Source organism: Drosophila tropicalis, unplaced genomic scaffold (assembly GCF_018151085.1).
Source record: "Drosophila tropicalis isolate 14030-0801.00 unplaced genomic scaffold, ASM1815108v1 contig_593, whole genome shotgun sequence".
Classification (NCBI taxonomy): Eukaryota; Metazoa; Arthropoda; class Insecta; order Diptera; family Drosophilidae; genus Drosophila; species Drosophila tropicalis.
Window position 1 is genome coordinate 8,574,943 of NW_027173070.1, and position 22,842 is coordinate 8,597,784.

The 22,842-nt window shown below is 37.5% G+C and overlaps 2 protein-coding genes across 2 annotated transcripts; both read left to right on the plus strand.

Annotated features, from left to right (window-relative positions):
- The first annotated feature begins 1,068 nt into the window (after positions 1 to 1,068).
- Positions 1,069 to 11,747, plus strand: Hr51 (Hormone receptor 51). The gene is made up of 10 exons (XM_068290817.1): positions 1,069 to 1,160; positions 3,949 to 4,354; positions 7,497 to 7,600; positions 10,111 to 10,225; positions 10,304 to 10,359; positions 10,453 to 10,764; positions 10,830 to 11,041; positions 11,099 to 11,266; positions 11,335 to 11,499; positions 11,565 to 11,747. Exons 1-10 carry the CDS (start codon positions 1,115 to 1,117, stop codon positions 11,745 to 11,747), a joined length of 1,767 nt encoding a protein of 588 aa, XP_068146918.1. The 5' UTR covers positions 1,069 to 1,114.
- A 1,007-nt stretch (positions 11,748 to 12,754) lies between these two features.
- Positions 12,755 to 18,144, plus strand: LOC137576513 (uncharacterized). The gene is given in 8 exon segments (XM_068289676.1): positions 12,755 to 14,182; positions 14,249 to 15,248; positions 15,319 to 15,698; positions 15,700 to 15,851; positions 15,924 to 16,298; positions 16,364 to 16,558; positions 16,620 to 17,128; positions 17,189 to 18,144. Coding segments are annotated over 8 exon segments (3,075 nt in total). The 5' UTR covers positions 12,755 to 13,942; the 3' UTR covers positions 17,413 to 18,144.
- The last annotated feature ends 4,698 nt before the right edge of the window (positions 18,145 to 22,842 follow it).

Below are 22,842 nucleotides of genomic sequence, written 5' to 3' on the forward strand. Positions count from 1 at the left end.
CACATAAATTTTTGGGGATAATTTATGCTAAAGTTAAACCTGCCAGTCCTTCAATTCAATTACAGTTAACTAGACAGTATAAAAGAGGATAGAATGGGAATGGGGAGAGACAGGGAGGGCAGGAGCATGACGTGGCCTGGCCTGGTAGATTCTACTGTAGAAGGAGCAGGCAGTTGAACATCACAAAAGGTATTACAAAACAAAAACAAAATGTCAAAACCCAAGACGATTATGTGAGCGCAAGAGCCGCGCAGCTGCGTCACTGCCAGGACCATTTCTATAGACCATGATGGCGTCCTGGCCCTCTCCAACGCCCATTCCCCCCATTCTCCATCCTCGTCTGTATCTGTATGTGCGCAGAGAGCGCAGCAGCCTGGGTGTTTATTGGAGATTGCCGTTGTGGCTTGGCAAGAACTACGTACTACTATAGCTAGAGCCACAGATACATCCTCAGCTCCTTTTTGGCAGCAGCAGCAGCAGCAGGAGCGGCATAGCATAGCATCAAGAAGGAACGAATCAAAGCAAGCCAACAAGCAAATGCGCCACCAGAGTTGCCACTAAAAGTCTTCGGTCTCGGCGAGTGAGTGGGCTGCGGGTGCGGTTATCCTTGCTGCTGCTGCTGCTGTTGTTGCTGCTGTTCGATGCTCGCCTGCTCTCTGCTCTTATTGCTCTTGGTGGGTGGAAATACGAGGTGAAGTGGTCTCTGTGTATGTGTGTGTGTGTGCTTTTTGTTCTGCCCGCCTCTTGCCCATCCACCCACCATCACCAACACCACCACCGACCCATGGATTATATCTACAGAATTTTTTTCCTATTTCGGGGTTGGCTGGCTGGTTGGTTGCCGGGATGACTGCTGCTGCCTGCTGCTGCAGTGGACAAAACATCACTGTTTAGCCTTCTGTCATGGTTTTATGATAAATCTGAAATCGTACATCGAGACGTTAACATCATCATCATTCCCGCCGCATCATATTGCCGTCGGATCCGGTCGAGTCGGTTCAGTTTAGTTTAGTTCACTTCACTTCAAAGAGAAAACCAACTTCACTAATTAAAACTGTGGAATGGAAATTTAACCATTAAAATTTTGTGCAATAATTTAAATAGAAAATTCATCATGAATAAAGACGAAAATCCTTCGGATACGCGTCCAGCATCGCAAGGTAAAGAAAAATCTGAAAAGTGACAAAAAAAAGGAGACAAAATTCATAAAAAACAATGTGAAAATGTGTAATGTGATAATTGCGACTGGGAAAAAAAGTCAACGAAAATTTCACCACGTCCTTCTTAAGGGCAATTGTTTGTGCAAAATGCAATTTAATTTATCCTTATGACCAAAAAACCCCAAGGTTCAAAAGGTTTAATCACAAGTGTGTAAAAAAATGATTGAGAAACCCAAAATGAAAACCTTTTTCTGCCTCTTTTAACTAATTAAGTAATGTGGACTATTAATAATGCAGAATACAAAAAAAATCTTCTGTAAAAGCGGTTAAAAATTACTTGTTCTTGCTGGTTACCATAAATTAATTTTGATATTAAATACCAACACAAGTGAAAAGTATACGAGCTTATATTAGAACGTATACATTTGTTCATATTTATAATTTATTTTAAACCTTTTATATAAACTATTTGAAAACATGTGAAAAATTTCGAGGACTTCTTCCGTCGTCTTGGACTGTATATTCCATTTTAGAAAACTCTTAAACCTTATACAGTTTTAAAGTTAAAATGATTTTTAATATATCCATTAAATGTTAATTCGCCCAATTTACATTACATTAATTTAATTTTAAACAAAAACAGAAGGTAACTTTGTCTGTTTAAAGTTTATAAACTTGGTAAAGTGGAGTAATTTAAAAATGTTTGTTTCCACAAAAAAATTCTTTCAATACGTTTCGTTTTCCAAATATTTATCTATATATTTTTTGAGAAATTTCTCACCAAGTCCACTTTAATAAGATTTTTTTCTATTTCTACTGAGAAATTTCGGAATATAGAAGTCGTGAATGGATTTATTGGCCCGAACCAAATTGGAAACGTTTTTTTACGTATACATTTGTATAGACGCTTATCAAGAATATACATATATGGATTTTATGATTAGAAACGCCTTATTCTCTGCATTATATATGTATTTAGGATATATATAAATAATATTATAAGTTAAGAGTTCTGTTTAATCGTAACAACAAGTCCAAACGAGTAGTGCCTTATATAAAGGATTTTGTTGAATAGCTCCTGATCAAAAATTTATGCAGCAAAAAGACGAAACTTTTGTTTACCAATTACGGAAGTTTCAATTAACCAATGCGTATTAAACAACATCAAAATTTACCACATTATAAAGTTTTAACATTAGAGAAAGTACAAAATCGACAATTGAGTCCGAAACTCGGAGTTCTAAATGGAGTCTAAGATTTGAAATTTCGGATGGGTTTGAGTGTCTTGACACCCCGCTGTATGCGTTTTTGCCAAGATCCATTTCGCTTAAATAAAAGCATCGATTTTAAGATGCCCTGTAAAGTATGCAACACTTGCAAGTTAAGCTATTGAATGGTCTTTCACAAGGGAAGTTAAACTAGATAAGTGAAATACAAATCAAAAAGGTTTGCCGATCTTGACTGAACACTTCCTATGCTATTCCACAGTTCCGGAGGTTCTAAAAATGATACGTTAGGTTTTTTATCCTTTATATCCTTTGACTGTAGCTTTTTGTTTAGGTGAATTAGACGAAGCCGTCGCAAAAATTGGTTCTTCCTATGTTTAACATAAAACTAATAGAACTTATCTGAAATTAAGTTTAAGTACCATGTACTAAAGGGGTGAAATGGTATATTAAAGTCGGCAAAATGTATCTAAATGTCACTCTATCTGTGTTTAGAAATAGTTAAGTAAATAAAATTTGCATGGTATATTGAATTCGGTGCGACAGTTTTGAGCTATTAGTTCTGCACGTCTTCACTTGAATCTTTCCATCTGATAATGATATAGAACCAAGTCTTTTGATAGGAGCCAAAGTTGTTAAATCAGCAAAAGAAAGAGCGGAAAACCATGTTTCCTTATAACATTACAAATGTAAATGAAAACAAGTGAAATTGACTTGCCAATGTAGAAGTTTGCTTTCCATTTTCTTTACCCTAATGGAATGCACGAATGAATCATGACAAACCAAAAGAAATCAAATCAAATTCAATTTATGATAATCACAAAATTGAATTACCCTCTACGAGTCAACGGAGACGAGGGGATCGAGGACGGGACGGGAGCTAGCAAGAAATGTCCGAAAATTCATAATACAAATTAGAATCGAGGGTTGGGTTGGGTTGGGTCTCTTTGGCCTTTAACACTTTTGCATGGCATGACATGGTATGGATATAATAAGGATACACGCCAAAGTGAATCTCAACGAGGCCATCAAAATTAACACAAAGAAAAAAGGCTATAGAAAAAGGATAGAAGGATGGAAGTCGAAGGAAAATGCAAGCATATGATGCTAATCCTCTGGCATTAGACCGCAGTGGCAGTTGGCTGGCTGGCACGACCAAGTGGCGAAAGTAACAAATGTGTCCTCGTCCTAGTCCTCGAGGGTTAGGTTAAGTGCATCAAAAAATCAGAAAAGGAAACTACAATCAAATTAGGGTGTGTGTGTGTGAGTGTGTGGATGTATGATGGCAAAACAATTGTCCCTTGAGTCAAATTTTGAGCACAGATTGGGCACGAGTCGAGAGGCAGAACCAGAAAGAATCGTTTGGCTTAATAGCACCCTAATTGAATGTGTAAATATATTTGCGGATTACACACACACACAGACAGGATAAGATCAGCAGGTCCTGTTGCCCCCGCTCCCTGCTCACTGTGTGTGTGTCCGCTTATGACAAATTGAAATTTAATTTATATCAACTGGCATAAGTGATTTTTTATTTATTTTTTGTTGTTTCTCATTCACAGAATTGCCCAGTCCGCCGGTGCGGCATTGTTATAGTCCACCGCCCGGACCCCCAATGCCAACACATGGACAGGCTCCACCACCTGCCACCATAGCAGCTGGCACTGCTGGTGCACCACCGCCGCCCCCACCTGCTCCAGGCAGACTCCTAAGTTGGAATCATAGTGCTGCGGCTGCAGCTGCAGCCGCCGCTGCTGCCGCTGTGGCAGTGGCCTCCAATCATCAGCAGCAACAGCAGCAATCCGCATCCAATGAACAATCCTCGATGCCTCGCCTCAAGGGCCAGAATCTAGGACTCATCTGTGTGGTATGCGGCGACACCAGCTCCGGCAAGCACTATGGCATTTTGGCCTGCAATGGCTGTTCCGGCTTCTTTAAGCGAAGTGTCCGACGCAAACTCATTTATCGGTAAGTATTTAGACCCATTAAAAGTAAATGAAAAGTTGCAACATTTGTTACACACACACACACCCAAAAAGTGGGCGGGATGAGGCGTGTTGGGTGGTGGTTTCATTTTGACTCTGTGCCTCAAAGTCTGTCTGGCGGATTACAAAACGCTTTCAAATCCATTTGCAATTATTCAAATCTCTGGGATTTGAGAGTCAACTTTTGAATGCCCATATTTGCCGGCATTGACTTTAAGAGACGACAAAATCCATTCCATCCATCCATGGAGGAGGCATCATGTGCGGAACAGCAACGTTTATTTTCCGCTCCTTTTTTGTTCGACTTTTTTTTTTTTTTTGTTTCTTTTATGCGTTTCCTTTTGCTGTTTGTTGAGCTTAAAATGTAATTGAATTTAAAGTGAGGATTTTATTTAAAGTTTACTTTTTTTTGCGCGCGTTTTTCTGTTTGAGGGAGACAAATGGAAATGCTCATGCTGCGCGCTGCTTTAACCGTTTGGGAATTATTAGACAAAAAAGTGTAAAGGAATACTGATGGTTGAAATGTGTATTTGTAGCTATTTTTTGTTATCCTTTTTGATATCTTTGTTGTTGGATGTTCACGTAAGTCCGTCTCAGATTTCAATTGAATCTAAAAATTTCCAGTATTTCTACATTTTTCTCTGGTATAACCTGTATAACCAGTGCGACATTTAGAGATCTTTGGGAGATTCGATAAAGGCCTATATTTCCACCTGAATTAGATTAGTAACAACTTTGAACAAGTTTATGAAAAGAAAAGTTTGGATATTTTACCACTAACTAATCTTATGCTAGCCTTCTTTACGAAATTTACTTTACCCTGCATTGGCCCGAAGGCAATATATAAAATTCCAATAAAACTTTGTGTAATTTTCAATTATCATAAAATTAGTAAGAAAATTCCCCAATCAAGACGCAACTTTCAATAAGTTTTTTTTGACAGTCAACAAATAAAATTATGATACAGTAGATTCTCATTCCTTTTGGTTTGGTGTCTGCCGCGGTAAATCACAAATGTCGAAATCTCTATATCCTTTGCCATTCCCATGAGATTGATATGGAGGGCTTAAGCGCAAAACACTTGGCCAAATGTGACCTGCCCGGACTCACAAAGAGACAGACACACACACAGCCAAAACCAAAATCCAGCCCACATTCTATGCAGACTAAGCCAAAGTCAAAAGAGGAAAAGCAAAAACGAGCAAAACGGAAAAAAAAGAGGGCGGCCTTCAATAAAATAGAGCAGAGAAAAGATTTCCCCTGTTGAGCCCTAAGCTCAGGATGACTATGACTCGTCGAGGGCTACAACAACCAAACGGCGAAACGGGGAAGGGAGAAAAATAAGACTAGTGTATATTTTCACCGACGTGACTTGATTTTGCAATAGCCACCCAATAGAGTCTATGTGAGGACAAAGGAATGTCGTTTTTATCGTCATATATCTGAAATATGGTTAAGTATTTGTCCCTGGTGGTCAGATTTAATCGTTTTCAATTATAATCAATTGCTTTCAATCAGAGTTTTGCCCTATAAACTTTACAAATCCCCAAACTGAAGAACTACTATACATAAGTTAGTTAAAGCAAATCCAATTGTTCTGATATGGAAAATTGAATGTAAAGGTCCACACTGTCTTCCAAATCCTAACAGTTCTCAATCTATTTGATTCTAAGTTATATCAAATGACATTACAAATCTAAAGATTTGGTATTGTAAAAATGTTCCCCCTAAAGTAGGCAATTAGCAAACAAAGAAACTCAAGCTGCACCTAAAAAATTTCCATGATGGCGATCATTATTTGTAGAAAATTATTAAGCTGAAGAAAATTGAAAAAACTTTTGAAAATTTTAGAAAATTTGTCTTACTACTTTTTACAGCATACTTATATTGATATATTGAGTTTTTTGATACTAAAATTGTTGTATTCTTATACTAATGGTAATAATAAAATGAATGAATGAATATAGTTTTTGAGATCAAATACAAATTGTAATATAATTTGAGCACTTATTAGTTGCATTCATTTAGTTCGAATATGATCGACTACTAGGTCATTCGATTTCAGTTTTTAGCTTCATTCATTAGTTTTATAATGTTTTATTGTTTTTGATTCGATTTTCCATTCATTCGCTTTAATTGGATATTGAATAAATGAATATGTTCGACCATTATGCCATTATTATTCTATAAAACAGTTTAAAAAACATTATGTTTAAGTTAGAAAATGTTTTTCATCTTAATGGTCTTTATGTTGACCAGTTTCTCTTAATAGGGTCAAGATTGTGATAGATTTCTTTAAAAATTGCACAAACAAATATTTTGTTAGTCGATTTGATTTGGTTAGTGAATTATTTTGAAACACTTTTCGGACTTCTTTTGAAAACTCAACATTCCCTGTGATATATCTTCGAATTTCTGATTCATAAACTGCAAAAACTCAAACCCTTTCTCTGCTAGTAAGAGTATAAAAACTAAGCATTTACGTGATTTGTTTTTTGAAAACATTTGCATATTTTGTGAGGCAAAAAGTTTAGATAAAAGTGTGTGTGCGTGTGTGTATCTCAAAGATACATTTGGTTAAGTGCTTAGCCAAAGGGCACACCATATAAAATGGTCTCCATTTTGTTTCTTTTCTTATTCCTTTTTTGGGTTTTTTTTTTTTGGTTTGGAGAACATTTGCCATTTTGTGCTTTGAGTTTTGCCCCAAACACACACACAGAGAGAGAGAGAGAGAGAGAGACGGCTTAAAGTATGAAAGGGCGTACAAGACGATGGAATGAGAATGAGTATAGGGATGAGGATGAGGATGACTACAATCATTAAGGCTGAAGTGGTTTTAGTTGCTGGGTGGTGCAGACGACGCCACTCAGTCGTGATTGTGATTTGATTAAAATGCCACAAGTGCACCAAGCACCGTGCAGACGGAACAAAGACAGGGAATTTAGCATCTCCTTTCTCCGATTGGAATTGAAGTGCTTTAGGTTTGCTTTGTTGGGCTGGTTGGATGGCCGCTTCCGCTTCGTAGGATTTGACAAATGTTGCAATTTTTGATATACAGCAAATCTTGTTAGAGACTAACTTCATTATGGACTACTGGATTGTCAATTCTTCAATTCTAATTTTAGCTGCCAGGCGGGCACTGGACGATGCATTGTGGATAAGGCCCACAGGAATCAATGTCAGGCCTGCAGGCTCAAAAAGTGCCTTCAAATGGGAATGAACAAAGATGGTAAGCGAAATAGTTAACCCCTTCTCACTTCACTCACACACTTACTCACCCATCATCATAATCATATTCGCTCTAATGAAGTGAAACCTGTTTAATTGGTCCCTGGTACTTAAGGCCTCAAAACCTCAAAAGCTTCAGGTACACGTGCCGATTTCATTATGAATATGTATCTAACCTCTATCCTGTAACCCCTTTTCTCACGAATGAGCAACAACCGAAACGAATGAAGGAATGGGATTCAATGCATCTCTTTTGGGTGGTGGTGGTTATTCACCTTCTAATGGATGGTGGTTTTGGGGGTGGGGCATTCAGGGGTTGGCCTTTATTTACATATTGCTCAACCAATTGATTTGTTACCTGCTGCTTGTTGTCTCTGACAGATTCTTTTGTCTATGGCATTTGCCACATGAATGGGCATCAATTGTTTCTCAATTCAAAAGGAAAAAGTTGTTGTTCACTTTCTCCTGTGATTGATGAGAATACAATACATAGTTGAGAAAACTGACCCTCTTTTGATATTGAGTCATACAAATGTTGCAAATTCTAAAAGCATTTATGAGAGCCAACAAAGTTCTTCATACAAACTTTCATACAATTCCAATACATTCCTTTGTATATTTAGTAAGATATTGTATATTTAATCAAAAAAGTATGCAACATTCATAGTCTTAGTTAGAAATTTATTTGAAATATGTCTAGCCAGCTTAAATCTTCAGTAAGTATTGAGTTTAACAACGGATACCTAATTTTCATAAGATCAGGGATTAATTTATATATTTGATAAGAAAACCACACGAATTTGGCTTTTAAAGTTGCTCGAAAACATCTTTGAAATCGGATTTTACACAAATATCACCGCAGAAATATCCTTTTTGCTAATACTTACAAATATTTTAATTAACAACATTCAAGTTAAGGTTACAAAATATTCACTTGAACCTTCCAAAGGTTGTTTAAGGACATATCTAATTGTGATCAAAGTTTTATTTTGAAATTTTAGTTCTTATTTTTGCTGTACCCACAAGATGTTACGATTTTAGACCCATGTTGAGATGATGTTACGCAGTGTAAAACTGTATTCAATGCCGGATCTATTTAAATAAATAAATCTCTGAAATCGGTTTATTATAGACAAGAAGAGACTAGATAAGCGCTTTCAGGTGAAATATCTCCTGTACTTAACCTTACAGTAGATCCGCCAATTTTTGGATAACTAGGCACCTTTTTTTCCAACATAGACAGAGGTTAAAAATAAATCATAAGGAATGTACAGAATGCATTTAGAAAATAGTTTAAAAATTCTTAGAGAGTACGAAATAATAAATGGAAAAATTTTTGCAAAGGAATTCAGAAATATTGATTTCATTTTCTTATTATCATCTCAAACAGCTTTTCCCTGCAATATTAGAATTGTCTTTAGAAACTTTAACCAGGGGATTAACTCAAACTAACTAACTGATGACTGGGGTTAGCATTATGGACTAAAGTCAAGAAGGGATCTAGAAAATATTTTCAAAGGAGTGCCCATAGCCCTTGTCATCCGTCCATAACTTCAAGAATATATAAGGCTATATTTATGTTAAAGATAGAGATAACCGAATAATAAAGATCAGGGTTCGAATACCAGGCTAAATTAAGGACTTTTCGTCTAAGCTGAAGCCCTTGTAAAAGTATTAATACTCATAATAAAAATATAATTAATATTTAGTGGACACCAATGCTTTAAAAATGAATTGAAATGTTTGAAATGTTTTTAAAAACAGCTGTTAATGCTGAATAGAAACCTCTTGTTTCTCCCAATCACTATGTATTATTACTATGTTTGAGTTTCCAAAGGTATGCAACAACTAATTAATTACTGTTTTGACCCATTTATTGATATGTGTTTAGGTCCATTCGAATTAGTTTTGATTTAATTCAAATACAATATGAAAACCATTTATCTACAATATTCTTTTAAAATTCCTGCAATAATTTCACTATAATTAGCACTTTCTTTCTACATTTATCGTCCTTGGGCTATGAGATTTTCCCTCGCTTTTCCCATGCAGCTCAGCCAGCAAGTCTCAGCACTTCATTATCTATAAATTATGCTAGGCATATGCAAAAAGGAAAAACAAAAAACCAGGAAAGCCACAAAATGGATAGCAGGGAGTTAGTTTGAATAACGCAAAATTGCATAAACAAATGGGAAAACAATTTGTAGGCGTGAGTCATGAGGCGGCAATGGCACGTGACCACAAAACCAATTTACCATGAATGAGTGTGTATGTGTGTGTGAGTTAGGTGAGGATGATGATGGTGAAAGAGGGGGGGCGGTTAGAGGTTTTTGGGATATGAAGAGGTTATACCTGTGAGGCATCAACGCTCAATTTCGTCACTGTGACATTTTGCTCATTATGGGCACACACACACACACACATCTTGCAGGATGGATTGAAATGGAATGAATTAAGGCGTGGTTTTAGCCAAAATGCTATGAGATTTTTGCATTTGTTTTCCAATTACAGCGGTGCAAAATGAGCGACAGCCACGAAACACAGCCACTATAAGGCCGGAGACACTGCGGGAGATGGAACACGGTCGAGCCCTGAGAGAAGCAGCGGTGGCTGTTGGTGTTTTTGGGTAAGTTTTGTTTCGTGTCATTTGCATGAAGGACACAGGGGGGACACTCTTACTTACGAAAATCACATCAATTTGCAGACCTCCCGTGCTATTATCACCGCCCTGTTATGGCTCTGGTCTGTTGCCTCCACCCTGTAAGTAGTGGTAGTAGTAGATCCTTGGGATCATGTGAAAAATCTTTCATCCCATATGATGATGTAACTTGGCTTGTGTTCTTGTTGTTGTAGCTTTGGGCAGTCTGCCCACAGGACGTCTATTGCACCACCAACACCTTGGCTCTTCCATGCATATGAATCATGCCAGCAGTTTTCCCATGTTCAATGCTGCAGCCACAGCCAAGGAGCAGACTGTTTATGGCATGTCAGCCATTTCCATGGAACAAGTTTCACATTCAACCAATTCGAGGAGTAGTAATCATTCCATAGATCCCAGTTCTCCGGTTCCGGCAGAGACCACTCCCAATGAGAAGACAAATAATCCAAGTGGCAGTATTTCATCCATTAGCTCATCCAGTCCCACCATGGAAAACGATAATGATGGTAAGCAACATAAACTATTAAGAAGGACTATTAGTATGAACTTCATTCTTGAAATGGTATTTCAGATGACTCCATAGATGTGACCAATGATGAGGAGCCACATACGGGTGGCAGTAGATCCACGGATTCCGCTTTCATAATGCCTCAATTTATGTCACCCAATCTTTATGCCCATCAACATGAGACTGTTTACGAGACAAGTGCCAGATTACTCTTTATGGCCGTCAAATGGGCCAAAAACTTACCAAGTTTTGCTCGTCTTTCCTTTCGTGATCAGGTAGAACAACAAACATTATAATCCTAGTCATTTTGTTATAACTTCTTCTGATTATAGGTAATTTTACTCGAAGAGTCCTGGTCCGAGTTATTCCTTTTGAATGCCATACAATGGTGTATACCCTTGGATCCCACGGGCTGTGCTCTTTTCTCTGTTGCCGAGCATTGCAATAATTTGGAGAATAATAATAATGCCAACGGCGAGACATGTGTCTCCAAGGAAGAGGTAACTTGCAATCACATGGATAAGCATTCTAAATCTAACTAGAATACCCTTTCCTTTCCCTTCTCCAGTTGGCAGCCGATGTGCGAACCCTTCATGAGATCTTCTGCAAATATAAGGCTGTGCTGGTAGATCCAGCTGAGTTCGCCTGCCTTAAGGCCATAGTTCTCTTTAGACCCGAAACACGTGGCCTAAAGGATCCGGCGCAAATAGAGAATCTTCAAGATCAAGCTCATGTAATAATTCATTCTCCTTAGATTACAAAGCATTTCGTTTACTAACTGTTTCGTATTTTTTTTAGGTCATGTTATCGCAGCACACAAAAACGCAATTTGCGGCACAAATCGCTCGTTTTGGCCGTCTTCTGTTGATGTTGCCATTGTTGCGTATGATCAATTCGCATAAAATTGAATCGATTTACTTTCAGCGCACAATAGGCAATACTCCCATGGAGAAGGTGCTCTGCGATATGTACAAGAACTAGACAAATCGATTCTATGTGTGTGGCTTAAGTTGTAATGTAATTGAAATAAACATGTTTTTGTGTCTTGAATGTTAAATTAATGAAGAGCTGTTTATTTGTTGTTGGTTTGGAAAACTAAAATGCACAAAGGTAAACTTTTCGGGTTAACCTTTATTTATAAAGGGACCTAGAAAATATTTCTATTAAATATAATAGAAATTTGACTTGAATAACTAAATCCTTCAAACTTTGAGTTGAATTCTTCCATGCATTTCAATATCTTTTAAATTCAGAAGTAAATTAAAATACAAAACGAAATTCCATTGGGCTCACTCTCAATTTGCTTGCAAACTCATTCAAGTCTTTAATTAATTTAAAAAATGGACAAGTCCTTTAAATATTTTTCAATAATTCTAAAAAACGTTTTTCTCGGAAAATCTGTTAATTTTTAACCAAGGTTATATTATTATAATATCTCAAAGCCAATGTTTTAGTCAATTAAACACCAAGCACCCCAAGGGCGAAATGGTATATCAAAGTCGCCGATATGTAAAAGTAAAGTCAAAACAAAAAAACAAACTTTTATCATGCAATCAACAAAACTATCAGAGTATGCAAAAAATTTATCGATGATTTAGGTAAGAAAACATCATTTTTTTCAATCCTAGTGAAGAAACAAAAATGTATTCTAAACTCAAAAAGAAAAACCAAGAAATCGAAAAATTCCATTAAAAAGATTTTACAATTTATTTACAAATATATTAATAAAAAAAAAAAATTCTTAATTTTTGAATCCCAAAACGAAGCCATCAGTTAAGATTTTACTCCGGTTGTTTATTTTTCCCAAGTAAATTTTTCAAATATGCCCGCCCAGTCGAAATGAGCACTTGCTCACTTTTACTCAGACCCTTAGGACTTCTGGCTCACTTGCTCACTTGATAGTGGCGACCTCTAGCATTGGTGAAATTTGAATTTGAAACGTTATGGCAGGACAAAGCAAGGACTGCGCATTCCTTTAGTAGCTTTTTTCGCTTCGACGGCAACGGACAGGCTCTTGCTTGCACATTCTTGTTTAATTTCGTCTTTTTTGCTCTCTCTCTCTCTGTCTCGCCACTTTCCGCCGCACGCCATTAACCACCACAAAAACAGAACAGAAAGGCAGGAAAGGAAAAGCAACCGCAACATACAAAAATCCACATACCAATACATAAATTACAAGGATTAGTGAAAAAAAAACCAAAAAGAAAATGTGAAAAAATATGTAAATAGAAAAGGGAAGCCTAAAAGGCGCAACTCTTTAACGCTTTTTACTGATTTATACGTTTTGTAATTCGATTATAATTTGCATAAAAAACGGATATATTGAATATCGAAAACGGAAATACATATTACAAGGACTATTTGCCAATCAACATAAAAAAGTGCTAAAGACATTTGCCAAACGAAAACGAAAAAGAAAAAAATACAAATAAAAATGAAAATAAACCTAAGGACCGAACAAGGAGAGAAAAACGCTTGACATAAAAAAAAAAAAAAAAAAGATTCACAGTTACGTAGAGGATTTACAACCAAAAAGCAAAAGGGGGGAGGCGGTCGTAAGGAAAAATAAAAGCACAGACAGTCTCTCATACACACAGACACACACACACAGCAGTCCTTGAAGCATCGTTAGGGCCGAAAGCATCTCAACTTTCAACCCCCAACATTGGGTGTGACAAGGACAGGGGAGTGAGGGGTAGAGGCCGAGGCAAACAAACGAGCGAGCAACAAAAAAAATCGTCAACAAAAAAATAAACAAACGCTGTCTGCACCGTTATGTATATGTACGTATACGTAATTTTCCGTTAGCCTGCTACAACTCAGCTTGTGCATGCTCGTTCATGTCATCGTAAAAGAGACGTTTGGCATTTGCGAATAAGGTAATTTCGCAAATAAAGAGAAACTATTGTGTCCACCCCGCCCCCGCAAGACACTCTCTGTCATAAATGGGATTTTCTTATCAGCATTAAGTGCGCCCACGGGATACTTTTCGTTACTTCTCGTTTTTTGGGGGCCTATTGTGAAATTAAAAGATACAACAACAACAAAAACAATTCCATTTTGCATTCTATTGTCAGTCAAGACAAGTCAAAGTCAGAAGAACAACAGAATCCGTCCATTTATTATCAACCAACAAACAACACAAGAAAGAAAAGGAAAAACGGGTAACTGTCAGAATGTTTGGCTCCAAGTTACGCTCCTGGATGGAGACGCATATTGGGCGTACTCGGAAAAAGAGCAACAAACATAAGCAGGCGGCAGTAGCAGCAGCAGGAGATCCCAATATACATGGCAAAAAGTCTGGAACTTTACCAGCTACAAGCAGTAATCTGACCAGTCCTGTCCTGACCAGCAGTGGTAGCCATAGCATAGCCAGTCCTGTGCGTAGGCGGGAGGTATCACCCATACAATGTCATGTAAGTATAAAGAGGATTAGAATGTGGAGACACATTTTAATTATCTCTCTCTTAAATTCCTTACAGACTCCTAGTCGTTATGGTTGGCAATCGCCAACGGATCAAGATTCTCATACCATAACATCACCCAAGTCGGATAATCTTCTCTACGCACCGCATCATCATCATCATCGCTATCAACAACAATTGAGTGTGCCCCTTGGGAAGGATAATTATAATGGCGACAAGTCTCCCATACGAGTCAATTGTTCATCTTCCTCGATATCATCATTATCCTGGTCGACGGGCTCCAAAGAGCCGTCATCTGCAGCGGGCAGACAAAATTCATATAATTACCCACAACATCAGCAATCGCAACAGCAGCAGCAGCAGCAGTACCAACAGGAGGAGGAAGTGCATCATATCAAGGCAGAGGATGAAGTGGAATATGAGGAAGTTGGTTCTGTGATTTTTCGTCCATTGCTGGACTATCCACGTCCACAGTCGGAGAATTTACAATTAATCTATGATGAGGCTGAGGCCAAAGAGAATAGCAGGAACAGCAATTATGTGCATTATGGACGTCTTTTGCCCTCCAAATTGGCACCAGTGCAATTGGGTGAATCTGTGGAAAGTCTGCCACCGCCGCCACCACCTCCGGCACCAGCATTTAGTAATCCCAATGCCATCACAAAGACAACGTCATCAAACTGTCGCCTGCGTGGAAGTTCTCGTGGCATGCCGCGTAATAATTTCTTGCCCGGACCACCACGTCCTCATAGTCTTTCATCGCCAGAGAGCGCCTATTCCACTGGATATTCCACTGATGGCACCTCACCCTGTGCGGCCAGCAATTATAATCCTCCCGAGTATTATATCAATATGCGTTCGGGTACACATTATTTCCCCAAGAGTGTCAATTCGTTGGCCATTGAGGCAAAACGTTATAAATTTGGTTTAAATCGCATTGAAGAAATGTCCCCCATGGATCCCTTGCCAAAGAGTAATTTTGCCAACTCCGCCAACGCCAACGGTAATTGCTGTCTCCTGGAGCCGTCGCCCCGACAAGGACCAAGACTCTTTGAATGTAAGTACCAACAATTATATATGCGAAAACCACTCATGGCCCCCTTTTCCGTGATTTTTTTTTTGTGTAGCTCCTTCGCCTAGGCAACGTTGCCGTATACGTACGAATCCCTGGTATAACACGAATGAGCAGCAACAGCAACAACATTTGGCAGCAAATTCGGCAAATTTGCGAAACATGGAGTTGGATGCAACCAGCACCACCTCCTCGAACATGACAACCACATCGTCGGGCATTAAGTCGGGCAATGAAGTGGAAATTTCAGCTACTAAAAAAATGGCAGCGGCTAACAGCGCCAACGAAATGCCTGAAGTGGCCGGTGTTGGGGTTGCAGTTGGGGTTGGAGTCACTTACGAGTCCTCCGAGGGCTCTTCTTCCTCGTCGACTGAAGTGGAAAATCTGCATGCTCTCATGCACACGATGAAACGACGCCACATGGAGCAGGGGGGACATAATAACCACCACCACAATAACAACAACCTCGGCAACAGCTGCTCCAATTGTAGGAGTAGCACAACTCAGCGATGATGAGGCCACTCTCAACGAAATGATTGGCAAATTTGATGAGAGCTACATCTATGAAAAGGAGACGGATATACTTAGGTAGTTGACCTTAGCAAAAGTCATTAAAACTAGAACTAGTAACTAAAACGAGATCTATCTATGTTTTTGCAGCAGCGACTCAGATCCCACAGATTGTTGTGCCTCTGAATTGGATACGGGACAGGATGCTGGTGATGAATGCGATACTGACGAATTGCTCGATATTGATTTCATTGATACATCCTCCATGCAAGAGGTTATGCTATTGGATCAACGTAATTTGGGCAGTTGTCATTATTATCCAAATCAGGCGGAACCAAGTCCATTGGTTTTACGCAGAACTTCGACAAGATCGCGCCGACGTAAACGTTTCCTCAAGACACGCAAGAAAAGTTGCGAGAATCGTGAAAGATTACCAGAAGTATCACCTATGCGGGAACCACGTGGCACTCGTAGTGTGGGAGGAACTCCAGTTTGTCTGCGACGTCATCTGATGGTCAAGGAGAGGTATTTAAATCAAAGAAAATAAAACCAAAAAACCTTGTACTTACATTCTAATTTTCCTTAAATAGAATCTACAAGACTTCACCGCTTTCGAATCGATCGAATTCTTTAATATTTGGCAGTAGTAATGACAAGAACTTTTTGACCATAGCGGAGAGTGAGAAGGCTTTGCTAAAGGCTGATCTGGAGGCGGATATGAAATACAAACAGCTCATAATGGAGGCAGAATCTTTGCTAGAGTCTATGAAGAATAGTTTACAGAGGTTTGTTTTGTCATTCCATCCTAGTCTAGGATAGATTATATAATTAATTTCCTTCTTTTAGCATACCACGTGACACTCCAGTGGCCAGTCCCAGACGTTTGAATCCTTTGGCCAATAAGCGTGTGGAAATGCTTAAAAATAGTGAAGTGGAAACCAAAAAACAGGCACCGGCTTCTCCTCCTGCTCCTGCATCACCACAGGAACATGAATTGGCCGCTGCTATAAATAAGCGTATAGAGCTCTTGAAATTGGAAACATCTTTGAGCGGCCCCTCACCGCCAAATAGCCCCAAAATGAATCGCTGCAGTCCACGTAAAACACATTTAACAAACTTTATGAATCAAAATAATCCTCCAGAATTGCCGCCACGTAAGAGTAATCAAGCTCCGCCTCTTTCACCTCAATTGCAATTGAATGGCAGACGTCTAAAGGCCAACGAAGAGGTCGAAGAGAAGTTGGCCAGCCAATCCAATAACTTTTATTGTCCACATAGTGAGCCCTTGAAACGTAAAGTCTATAAGGGCAGCTCATCATTTGAACGCATTAAGAAAACTTTCGATTTGGAATTGGGTAAGTCTTGATATTATCAAACTAACTTGAAAGTGATTAAATACTCGAAAACTTCTCCAGGTGATAATGAGCGTCGCAAGTCAAAGGGTTCACAATCGAAACTTTTGGCTTCTTCGGTCTCGGTATCGGCCAAAAGTTCCATGCAGGACATGACTGGTACAGGTGAAGACTGCTCCGTCAAAGGAGGAAATCACAAACAGCAGTTACTACTAAGCACTATAGTCGATCTAAAGCGTAGTCTAGAGCATCAGAGCTATCAATTGAATGGCCTGAATGTTGATTAGAAGAGAACTGAATACCGGGAATACAGATTACAGATTATTCATACGTAAAAGATAAACAAACCAACAAAAAATTAACCCAACTAACTAAAAATAGTAATCTACGCATAAGTTCATGAATACCACAAGAAATCCCCTCAGACTTGATACAGAATTTGATAATAACTTACCAAAATGTTATGAAAGACCTATTTATATATATATTTAATAGGATATTAAGGATACTCTATCAATAGACTTTGTTTCAATGTAGTTAATTGCCATGTAGATAAATGGTAATTCTTTTTATTATTTAAATTTTTTTAATTCTATTGTTTTCTAGTTGTATTTATTTCTTATTTCTGGAATTTCAAAGCAAAAAATGGTTTAAAAAACCTTGAGGAAAAACTTGAAATTCCAATTTATACAATTAATCAACTATCTTAATCATAGTAGCTTTAACTAATCACACACATACATATGTCATTTAGTCAATTTACCATTTGTTGGTAATATCATACATACATATACATATATATATCTATAATCCTTAGTTACTCTCGATTCCTTAGAACTGTTTTTTGGTTCGACTATAACTATGATTACTATCCTAAGCATATCCTATCAGATATATGGATTATTCCAGCATAATTATTAGCAACAATTTTCATTTTGTTTTCAAAACTTTAATCAGTTGAATCTAATCATATTATTCATATTTAGATATATAGTTCTTTAAGTAAACCGAATTATTAGTGTCCCTCCAAGAAAAGAAAAACCAATTGTTTTAGGCAAATTGTCTTAAATTTTAGAAAATTGTTTTGTTTTTTTTTTCTTAATTTGTTTTGTTTTGTTTATAAGTATGCTGATTTTCCAATTGGAAACAAATTGGTTGTAATTGAAATTCAATTAATTAATTATGTAATTGTGTTGTTGTGAGCTCATTAAATATATACATACATACCTAGAGATATAGAAATCGAAATACATTTAGAATCGATAATAATTATAAGCCAAATAAAATGTAACGTGATAATAAACTTAATGGGGAAAACCAAATAACAAATATATTACACATACACAAACACATACACATACATTGTATTCTCAGAAATTGAAAAATTTATGATTAGTAAGACATACTAAATACAGTAAGTATCTAACGGTTATTTATTTCTAGTTAATATGGTCTCCAAGGCATGTAGTTGTTTATAATTTATATGTTCGTACAATGTTTCGCTTAGTTTCACTTACGTAGTCAGTTCATGTGTGCTTAATTTATTTAATTAGTTACACCTTAAAGACCCCGAAAACTGTTAGTAATTTTATAGAGACTAAATGCGCAGTTCCAATTTGAATTTTGACACTTTCGGCCCCACCACAATATGTTAATTATACGCCATACGGAGTCTATATGTAGATTGATATACCAAATTTGAGTGAATATAGATCGATCGATCGACCGATCGATCGTTCGACTGATTGATTGATTGACCTTTGATGACAATCCAAACAAAGACGAGCTTTTCTTCGATTGGAGAACCATTTACACTAATCAAACTAACTATATACATACTATATAGATAACGAGACTGCATTGGATAAAAATTGTTGAGAAAAACCACTTAAATAAATAATTATCCTAGTAGTAGTTGTTTAAGTGCATATGATGATTAATAATAATAAAGGACCAATTTTGTGCTATGTTTGGGGAGAGATGGAAATTCCAGAGTATTGGCGCCACAATTCGCTGTGTTATTCCCTCCCGTCTCGTCTTGTTCATTATTATTCCTGCCAGAAAGCCACCAGAACAATGGAATTGTAGCCAGAGACCAGAGTCTGAGACAGAGATTGCATGAACTAATTATGCAAATGGAGGGAAGTTAACAAGTGGAATACCAATTGAATGAACCATCACGCTTAAAACATCAAATTAACCACAAAACGAGCCAAGTACACGCACACACACACACACACACACACACACATACATAATGGAGGCACGGCTCGATCACAGATTTTTATGATGACTGCTTACAAAAGATGCGACCTCATACATACATATGTATGTACATATGTACGTGTAGATACCAACCGATATATATATATATGTAAGTATATAGACCGAAACTGGTTCGGAGTTCATCGTTTGGAGTGCAGTGCGTCGTAGAATGGTCAACTTAAGTAAAGCTTTTTAACTCAAAACTTTGCACATTCCAAGTGCGCTTGCTCTTATGCTAAATACCCTAGATCAATTAAGGGGTATCATGAGTATACTAATCAGTTGGAGAAATGTCTAAAAAGAATTGTTAAACAACCCTAAGAACCTAATACACAAATCATTGGCGTTTAAAAAAATTTCTCTGTCGAAAATTCTCTACATAATCTCTACATAAATCATTGGCTCTCAATTGTAAGACGACATGTTATTGAATCCTTAAATTCCGTAGCTCTACGGAAGCAGAATCCATAGGATGGACCGGAAGGATCGGAGTTTTTGTTCTAAATTGCTCCCTGGTTCAACATTTATTATTTTGATAGATTTAAAAATATCGTACGTCATTAATTTTTCTAAGGGCACAGTATTTGCCCCCAATCCCAATTATCAAGACAGCAAACTCGGATAACGAAGGAGAAACAACAGGCATTTCAATCTTTATTAAACTTTTAAAAACTCTTTCCTAAAAATATGAAATTTTCCTAAAAAGTTTCCCGATAATAGTTTTAATAGATCGTACACATAACCTTTGACACAAATTCGCATAATTTCATTTTTTAGTTTTCGATTCAATACAAAGTGAATTACTTAAGGAATCCTTATTTTTTCGTAATTTTTTAGTTTTGGTAAAAATTCAGTTTTTTGAAAGGAACTCTCATAATTTTAGCTAATTTTCGGGGGATCTGTACACATGTTTAGAAAATACAGCATTTTGTATTTAATTTCTTGAAAATTTAAAGGTCTTCATCAAATCTACAGTCCGAAGTGTTTCTTAAAATGTCTTCCTATAAGCCCACTTTGGAAGATCACCGCAAAATATTTCTAGTTAAGGACTATTAAGAACTTTTGTCGAACTTTTTCGACACTTTTCCTAATCAAGGACTGCTTTTTATTCTCAATGTAAAATTTGCATGAAAAGAAATCTTTGTGTCTGAAGCATTATTTTTCATAATCCTACAGAAAAAAGAAAGCCTTCGACAATTTTGGTTCTGAGAGCTGTCTTTAATAAACATCAAAAATTTCTCAAACTTCTTTTGGAAAATCATACACGAAACGGTACACATAATTCCCTAACTGGGAGGACCTATGCCATTCCTCGATTCACTTTTGTTTTAATATTCCAGAAACCTTTTGAAGGGTATCCAAGGGTTCCCACTGAAAACCTTTTGAAATTGACTTTTGATCAACTGACATATTGATGGAATGTGATTGTGGGAATGTTGGTATTTTGGTAGTCGTGGTCGTTGTCTGGTTGGCTCGAAATGCAGCCGCGTATATAGCTTTCGATTTCGATGCGGACAAAAAAAAAAAAAAGAAACGACATTTAAAAGTTGTTAACGTGTTGAAAGCTCTGAAAAATATTTTGTTTTTTTTTTCTCAAGTTGTTTTGCCGTCATGTTGTCTGCTTTGTTGTTGCTGCTGTTGCTTTTTAAAGTCTCTTTCGATTATGGCTAATGTTGTTGTTGTTGTCGTTGTTGTTCTTGCTGGTTTTTTAACCATAAAAACACAAAAACAACAACAAACTGATACTTTAGTGTTGACTCGACGCCGACGTAGCCGCTGGCTGCGCTGTTTTTAGCCATGAAGGTCACCATACATATAACCCATACACATGCCCAAAAAAAAAAAAAAAAAACAACAAAATAAACCTCATGGCATTCAGATTCACCTGAGCCGGAGAGTGACTGAGAGAGCAGGAGAGGTGGGAACGATCGCGCGCGCGCAAGCGCAGTGCTCAATACGCTAAACAGGTGCTTGCCGAGGGTTGCAAAGGGGTCGGAACGATGTGTGGTCGTGAGGGGCATGACATGTTGTTGTTTTGGCAGTTATGAAACTAGTCCAATGACTCTTTTTTTTGGTTTGCCCTTCCCCCCTACCCTCAGCCGCACCTTTGACACCTTAATGGAGGTGTGCTTGAAGGTGCTTCTTGTAAATTTACATGTAAATTCGTCTTCGGTTTATGCAAAAGTGCATCGGCATTGAGGGGCGTCCCCCAAGTGCCAATTGTATATGTCTATGTGATGGACAGGCTCAAAGCATGGAAAATATATATATTTTTTTGCCTACTTCTTAACAATTTCATCAGCTCAGAAAAATTTTGCCTGGTCATGCAGCAATGAGCAAAAATGGAATTTTGTTTCGTCTCTCTGGATTGAATCCAGTTTCAAGATTCCCTTCACTTGTTTACAAAAGCCGGATCATACCAGGTCATCATCATCGTCATGATCATCATCGAACGGTAGCTGCTCTGGACTATCTTTTTTTTCCATATTTTTTCTGTCTGATCATGCTGAGTTGGCCCCAAAAACAGGCAGACTAGAACAAGCCCCCATCAGAAACAGAAACAACAAGAAAAAACCCCCAATTTATGGTTGAATTGTCTCTGATTCAGAGACGACTTGAGACAAAGATTTCCAATCCGTTTTTTTATATTTTTTTTGGGAAACCTTTTAAACTGACGTCAGAGTTTTTGTGGTTTGAACTTGAACATTGATTGTTGTTGTTGTTGTTTTTATTGATGTTGATGTAGGTAATTAATTTTCGAGTTCAATTAGCGTATTGTTTTGAAATCAGAAGTCTGAGATCAGTTTAAACGCATCCCGGAATTGAGATACACTTGAGCTACATTTTCGTTTTTCGATTTACTGTCATGGAAGGTTCGTGAATGAATATCTTTTGCATGATTTAGCGCTTTGTAAGTGAGCAGACTCTGGCCTCCCCTCCCCCCCTTCGACACGCTCCCCAGAGACATCATATAGCCAATGTGGAATTTCGAGTTTTTGGACTTTGTCCCATAGTGGCTAGCCATGAACCAACGCGCCATCGACTTACTAACTTGGCCGCCAGGCCCAACCAGCCAACAAGTTTTATTTGATTTGTTTTACGTTTCTGATTTTGTTTTTTTGCTCTATCTAAATAATTATGCCAACAATGAGACATCATCATCATCATCATCATCACGATCATAATGCGGAATTCTCAATTGTTAGAGCCCAATTCTGGGTTTGCCATAGAACCTAACCATATATCATGGCAAGATCGTATTCCAAATTGGCAGGCAGGAAATCATTTTCAAATCGATTAACATACAAATAGGGGGATAAGGAAGGGGTCTAGGTAAATGAGGCTTAACGGAAATTATGAAATAATTATAACTGTTTAATATTGGAAAAAAAAAACAAAACAAAACCTTTTTGTTTTAAACATAAAACTTCCGCCTTTAACCAATTGGGGGT